This window comes from Pistacia vera, unplaced genomic scaffold, assembly GCF_008641045.1.
Source record: "Pistacia vera cultivar Batoury unplaced genomic scaffold, PisVer_v2 Contig93, whole genome shotgun sequence".
NCBI lineage: Eukaryota > Viridiplantae > Streptophyta > Magnoliopsida > Sapindales > Anacardiaceae > Pistacia > Pistacia vera.
The window spans coordinates 666,355-674,484 of record NW_022196812.1 but is presented as its reverse complement, the minus strand read 5'-3'; the positions used below and the strand labels follow the sequence as shown (position 1 = coordinate 674,484).

Below are 8,130 nucleotides of genomic sequence, written 5' to 3'. Positions count from 1 at the left end.
TATGTGGAGTTACATTGCAGTACAACATGCGCCTTATCTTGTCTTGAACAGCCTTGAACATTCCTTTTATGAATGCTCGTTGAAACTGCCTCTCCCATTAAAATTTAGAAATGCACTTAATCACTATATCTTTACTTCTAATATCAGCATAAAATTCCTTCTCCATTTTATCGCGCATAGTAATCTCATACTAATCCACAAATTGTTTAAGCATGCTCATTAAATTCACGTACCCATCAAAATATGCATGCATGCCCTCACTCTTATGAGTTGATAGCATTTTGGCCCAGAATATGTTGTTCAAATAGATTGGCACCCAATTCACCCTCTCCATGAAAAGCTTCAACAATCATTCAATTTCATGCAATCCATGCCTCTCCATGAACCCATGCCAATTGTTATCGAACATCTCAAAAGTTAAGCTGTCACATATGACAACTTTAAACTCATGAACTACAATAACATAGTCTGCAAAACTTCTCTGGAACTTATGCCACAAGCAAAATCTATGAACAGAATTGAGCATGACTTCTGAGATGGCTTTCTTGATACTTTTGCATTGATCAGTCATTATGGTTTTTGGATGAACGTCTCCTATTGCTAACAACCAACAAGTGAATAACCATTTAAAAGTATCAACATCCTCATGTAAAATCAAGGCACAACCTAATAAAATGGATTGCCCATGGTGGTTGATGCCCACAAATGTCGTGAATGGCATTTTGTACAAGTTCACTAAGTATGTTGTGTCGAAGCTAATAACATCACTGAACTCCTTATAAGCAGCTTTGGAACGAGGATGAACACAAATGACATTGGACAACCTAGAATCGCTGTCAACATCAATCAAGTGAAAAAAATCTATATCCCTTTGCTACATCCTTAAGAATAATTGGTGGCTTAGCTCAACATCACCTTCACCGAGTCTCAACCTTCTTTTTTTTTTTCAATGAAATTGCGACAATCCTTTGGCAAACATGTTAGATTCTAAGGGCCACCAGATTGGACTTTAAGCAACCTAATGCTTTTCCAAAACCTAATCCCAGCAATATCATTAGCCTCTAGATTTCTCCTCACTTCAGGATTCAAATTCATGTGCCCTACCATGAGCCTAAACATTGATGGATCCAAATCATGATTGTGATTTGTCTGAACTTTTGTAACCTGCCACTTTCCATTAGATCTTAGAACCGCACTTAACCTAGCAACATAATTTGTCCTCTTCGAGGACTTCTCATAATATGTTTTCCTTCCTTTGTCACAACTAATAGTCTGATATCTTCCATCACCATTCCTCCCATTTCTTGTTGATTTCTTCGCAATATGAAAGCCTTTATATTTTGCATGCTCTTTATATGCCTTGAAGAGAGATTCCAATAAGCTACGGAAAAACATGCCTGGCTAAGGACCATGTTCAAAAGTTGCTTCCATTTCATTAGTACTTGCTGAAAGATTCAGCATGCATGAAGAGTGGTGGAGATGGAGAGTGAAAGCATGAAAGCATGGATTAAAAAAACGGTTTACATGCAAAGCTTGGATATGAGATTATACCTACTCCTTTGCTTTGGATTGATGAAGATTAGCTTCAAAAGGATGAAACCTCCACACTTTAACACCACCTTGAGAGGATTAGAGAGTGGCCTTGGCTAGGGAGAGAGAGCTTTTAGTTTGTGTTTGAGTGAACAAGTGAATAATGAACAAAAATGCAACCTTTTGCACTTATATATACTTGGGCTATTTTGCAATTATTTATTTTTCACTTCCAAGCCCAATAAAATCTTATTTTATAAAGGGACCCCACGAATTTAATATGCTACCCTTTGAATAATCAATATTATTCAAGGGCCCATGTAAACTAAACTAGTTTACATTAACAACCCATAAATTTACCCTTTTTACCCTTTAACTATTAAAAGGTTATTTTTGTTCATCTCATTAATCTTAACACTTTAAGATATAATAATTAAATATAATTAATTATTGCTTGACCATTTTAACCCTTAAAATGTCACAAATTGTTTTCTATGTAACTATTACTATAGAAATCCCGTTATTACCCTCGGAAGGTGCTAGCCCTCTTCGGATAATCATTTCTCTCTCTCATCCTTCTCTAACTTCCCAAGGCTATTGGTGTGACCATGTAGGTCCACCGTGGATTAGCCGTGAGCCGGTTCTGGATGAATTTGACTGGGTCTAGACAAGATTTAGAATCAGACATCCCAGCTTGTGAAGAAGCTCTTGAGCATATTTAGATTGTGTTAGCAGCAAACCTAAATCATTCCTATGTACCTCAAAGCCAAGAAAATAATTTACAGCCCCATATCTTTAAACCAAATTGCTGATTCAAATCATGCACAACTTGAGAAATTAACTCAGGATCATACCATCACAAGAATATCGTCAACATATACTAATAGGTACACTACTTGACCCCTTTTTTGTAAGAAGAGGTTGTAATCTGATGCAGATTGACAAATCCCCAAGTCAACAAAGCTTTCTTCAATTTGTCAAACTAGGCTTGAAGAGCCTGTTTTAGGCCATAGAAGCCTTTTTAATTTGCAACAAGCCTAGGATTAGATTCAACTTCAAAACCTGCAGGCTGAACCATAAACACATTTTCAGTGAGATCCCCATTTAGAAAAGTATTATTTATATCCAGCTGTTGAATAGGGCAATCATGATGAACAGCTAATGAGAAATAATCTTGATGGTGGCAGCTTTATCAGAAGAGCAAGGTATCAAAATAATCTAATCCTAGTGTTTGTTGAAAGCCTTAGCTACCAGCCTTGCTTTAATTTTTGAAGAGATCCATCAACATTTAGTTTAGTCTTAAACACCCATTTACTACCAACTACATCATATCTAAACTATAAGGAGTTAATTCCCAAGTATGGTTTCGGATGAGAGCTTGAAATTCTGTTTCACTAGCTCCTTCCATTTGGACATTAAAGTGCTTCTGTCACAGTTTTAGGCTCAGGCAGAATTGTTGTGGAGAGAAGAGCACAAGGTTGTACCAAGCTTTTTGACCTTGTTAACATAGGGTGGACATTTCAGTACCTTTGACAGAAGTCTGATGCTTAGGAGGTTGAATCGGTAAAACTACTTCAAATTGAATCCCTTATGTGTAAATGGGTCATTAGAGTGAGCTGTGACTGGGCATTGATCAGGTTGAGATGTTTGGACATTTTAGTACTTTTTCGAGAACTGATGCTTAGGAGGTTGAGTAGGTAAGACTACTTCAAGTTGAACCTCATTAGTTGTAGATGGAGCATTGGAGTGAGATGTTACTATGCATTGATCAGACTGAGTTGTATGAATAAGAGATGGTGTAGAGGTATCTCTACTGGTCCAGACAAAAATAGGAGCAGACTAAGGAGTGACAGAATTGCAACTCTGCATAGGCAACTGCCAAGGAGTTAGAGATCCATTGATGCTATTAACTTGATCCACAACTTCTTCAACTTGAGACTAGAGCACTGAAACCGACTTAAAAGCCATCTCAGATTCGTTGACTTACCTGTCTAGCTATATAAACTTTCCAGATGAAGACAAGCATTTATAGCCCTTATGCTATAAGCTATATCATAGAAACACACATTTCTCAGTGTGATAAGAGAACTTGTGTTGTTGGAAGGGCGAATATAGGGAAACAACTGCAACCAAAACTTTCAGCGTGTATAATCAGGATCTTATTAAAAAGTTTCTGAAAAGGTGATGCAAAACCTATGGCAGTAAATGGTAACCTGTTTAGAAGAAAGTTTGCTGTTGAGAAGGTTTCCACCGAAGCATAAGGCATTCCAGCATGAGCTAGCATAGTTAAACCAAATTCAGTAATGGCCTTTGCTTCCTCTATCCTGCCATTCTGTTATGGAGATAAGGGCAAGGGTGCCTAAAATTGATTCCATGTTGCTGAAGATATATGGGAATGATCTAAACTCACCTCCCCAATCGGTTTGCAAACACTTAATTTAAAATCAAACTGCTTCTCAACAAAACAGTGAAACTGTGTAAAAATACCATAGGAATCAGATTTCAACTTCAGAGGATAAACCCACGTGTACGACTATAATCATCTATAAATGCAATATAATATCTATACCCTTCAGAGGATACCACGGGTGTAGGGCCCACAAATCAGCATGAATCAATTCAAGTGGAGCAGTTGAAACAGAATTTGAACTAGGAAAAACACACTATTGCATTTTTCCAAACTACATGCTTCACAAAATGCATATTATGCTTGAAACACTGCAATAATGTAGTTTTTTAGTACATTATGTAAAGTTTTGACATTGGGTGGACCAAGTCTAGCATGCCACAACATAGCAGTACTAACATCAGAATTAGCAGAAACATTTTTATTACATGCTACATTGTAGTAGCTAAAGCAATATTAACTCCTTGACCTAAATTTGTACTGATACCACTTGATACAGATCTGAGAACAGAATCTGAGTTATTGTTGAAGGTAGAAAATTGGAGCAGACTAGGTGAAATCTGCAGTTGATAAAGTCCATCTCGCAAGCCTCCTTGAAGCAAGACTTCCTTGGTGGTTTTATCCTTTATTAAACAGCAATTGGAGAGAAATTCGACAATAACATCATTGTCCTTAGTTATTTGAGAAATACTAAGTAAATTCTTTTAATATGAGGAACACAAAGCACATTCTTTAATTCCAAAAGTCGCTTAGTAGAGTGAGATGGAACATAAGACATACCTATGTGAGTGATGGGAACAACCTGCCATTTCCAACTTGCACCTGAGAATCACCTTGATAATCACTTTAACCATCAAATTACTAGTGTCAGATGTCTATGATTTGTATCCAATCAATGTACCAAGTCTGATCTATTACTGTTGAGGAGCATCAACAGGTAGTATGCGAGTAGACATAGGTGCAGACACATTTGATCCTTTAAACACAGTCTGTTGAGGTTGTGATGAATTCACTTGCGAGGATGGGTAAGAGTGCTGAAACTGTTGCAAAGATGGCTGGGAATATTGAATCTGTTGTATACCTCTAGACGGATGATTGAGGATACAATGGAAGCTCTTGATTATGAAACTAGTGTGAGAATAATTGGCTGACGGCGCTGTGTTGCATACATTAGTTTTGTTGCAAGAAAAGCTTGAGCAGCAAGTTCAGTAGCTAGTTTGGAAACTGAGTTGAGAAGCAACCACATCAGAAAACCAGTAAATCCTAGATAGGCATGATTAAACCTATGGTAGCATGCAATGCTGAGTGTCCAACTTTGCCACAGACTTGGCATATCAATTTAGGCTTAAAGGAACCTCACCTCTTCCTCTAGGTCTCATATGAGGGTGAAACTCATCATCCCAAGATGGAGGAACTGATTTTCATATCTAGCAAGTAGAGTATTGTGGCTGAAATTGAGTAAATTGACTAGGAATGCACTTGAAGACTGGAATTGTGAAAAACCAGAAAACTGATTCGATTCAGATTCAGTCAAGTAATCTAGGTATTTCTGTTTTGCTTAAAGATGAAAGCTACAGTAACAAGCACATATATACTGCATTTTTACCTTTTCTTGTATTCTAAACACCAAAAAAAATATACAAATAAAATTCTTTTACACACATATCTGAAGTTTTTTAATATCTAGATTGATCAAATGTTAGTGATTAGTCACTAACTTTTGATTTTTTTTTCTATTCTGAGGCTAACAACTAGGAGCTGATCTTTAAGCCAACTAGGAGCTGCTCTCCACAAATTTAAAACTTCAAGACGTTCACATTAGAGATTGACTAAAGATACCAAATACTAAGGTTAAAGGAGAAACTACATAATCTAGGAAGTTTAAGCTCCCATTAACTCTTTCGCACTCAATTTCAAGAAGTAAGACAACAAACTATAAACATCAGGCGTTGTAGAGTATATGCCCCTTTTCAGGTACTCAGGAGAACATAGCACCTATGTTGGCATTTAAACAATTACTAAACCATATTAAATTGAGTAGTAATAGATATGGAAAGAAAATAATAAAATATATTTACCTCGTTCCAACAATTGTTTATGTGTTTGCTTCAACGTCTTCTTTCACAAAATTCTAGCCATACCAAAATCTGATATTTTGTTTCATATTTTCGTCCAACAAAACATTACTAGCTTTCAAATACAATGAATAATGGCGAATCTTGAGAATTCTTGGAGATATAGAAGCCCTTGAGTAACCCCTTCAATAATTGCACATGCTTTTTTCCAATCCAAAACATAATACTATTGGGGTCTGCATCAAATTTTTATGAAGTAATAATCAATGCTATATTCACCATCTGGAGTACCAACATATAAGAGAAATATTAAATGAATCTAAGAATTTCCTTGAAAAAATTCATACCAAATAAGAATAGTCTAAGCTTTTGTTTTCCATGTATTCATAGACCGCATCTGTTCTTCTCTGTCAATGCAATAACCCAAAACTCTAACAAGATTTATATGTTGGAGCTTTGTAGTAAGCATAACTTCATTCTTGAATTCCTCATATCCTTGTTTGGATGTTTGAAGTTTCTTCATTGTAATTTCTTGTCCTCCGGTATTACCTTAGCAAAATACACCCATATATGGTTTGTAGATAAACTAATTTGTAGTTAATTATTTTCTTCCTTGGCCAAAATAGTCAGAGCCAAATTCTAAGCATGATATTACATATATATATATATAGCCACAAAAAATTCCTTGTAAACATGACCATATCTACCCTGCCCAAGCTTTTTTTGACTGAAAATCTATTTGTAGCTGCCTCAATGCCATTCAATGTGTACATCACCAATTAGGAACACTGCTCTAAAATCTACTACTGCTTTATTTACTGTATACTTGATCTTTCACCCGGTCCAACATTTCTATTAACGACCAAAAGAGGAAGTATATAGGAGATAGAAAACTGAGTTATAATTAATATAGTTTTTGTTTTGAAAATGAGGAATAATTGAAAAAGATCTAAGAAAAAACATTTGGTCAAAAATGATGTTAAATGTTTTAAAAATAGTTTCAAATACAAATTTTAAACATATATTAACTAATTTTCAGTTGCTAGTAGAAAAATATTATGATAATTTAATGTCGGAAATTTTGTTTTTAAATCATTAACGTATAGGAATTTATCTCCACCTTAGTTGATTGAAGAACCCCATTACTAGCTTGAAAAATTTACCTCTTGATTTGAGCTTTCTCGTCCACCAATATATATCACAAACATTCCTAGTAGAAGAATAACAGCTGTTGTTGAGGACAAAATAATGGCTAACAATGCCTCTTACTACCCTCTTGATCGGAAGAATTTTAATATCCCCTCAGCTGAAAAAACATCATCATATTGATTATAAATGGCATAAAGATCTTAATTAAATGAATACTTCAGTGAAATAATTAAGATTTTACCTGCTGCTTGAGAAAGCACCCAATTATCATCATACCTAACTCGCCACACATAGTAACCCAGTAGCTTCTTCTCCTTGGCATAAGAAACCTTAGCTTTGAAGCCTCACCATCATCAAAGCCAATCCAAGATGATCAATTGTGCAGTAATTCACTGCATAAATTGGTCTGTATTTGACATCAATTTTACGACCAGATCCTTTAATGTGATTCATGATATCCGTATAGCTCAGCAATCCATTTCTTGAAATCGATGGTCCTATTGCCAGTGCACCAATATGATTGTCTTTAGGGTTCACAAGCTTCTATGCATAGCCGTATAAAGGCAAATGCAAACCACTTATTGGTAGATAACCTCTCCATCCACTCTCTTAAACCCTGATCCATAAAACATCATTATTCGGGTCGTAAAGAGTTGCGTTAGCACCCGTAACGTTCTCCTTAGAGGGTTAGGTAACTAGAAGCTCCGAGATTGACCTAGTTTAAGTATTGTTGTATTGCCTCTATAGGGTAATTTCTTGCAAACATAATGGTGAATATGCAACCGTTGTCAAGATTAGTCAGAGTTTCTTGCCTCTAAAGAGATGGCGATTTCCACCCTTGAAGGAGAACACCTAACACGACCGTCTCGACCTTCTCATCCCATAGAATCTGGGCGCTCCCACAAGAATCAATAACCGAGACGTGTCATGTGGGGAAAACTGTGGAACCTGAAATCCTGTTTTCCTGAA

General features: G+C 36.1%; 1 protein-coding gene across 1 annotated transcript; it reads right to left on the bottom strand.

Moving 5' to 3' along the window:
* Positions 1 to 349: 349 nt before the first annotated feature.
* On the bottom strand, positions 350 to 1,395 carry LOC116120319 (protein FAR1-RELATED SEQUENCE 2-like). The gene is made up of 2 exons (XM_031406279.1): positions 1,037 to 1,395; positions 350 to 833 (listed from the first exon to the last, which is right to left on the bottom strand). The coding sequence occupies exons 1-2, from the start codon at positions 1,393 to 1,395 to the stop codon at positions 350 to 352; spliced, it is 843 nt and encodes a 280-aa protein (XP_031262139.1).
* Between the last annotated feature and the right edge of the window lie 6,735 nt (positions 1,396 to 8,130).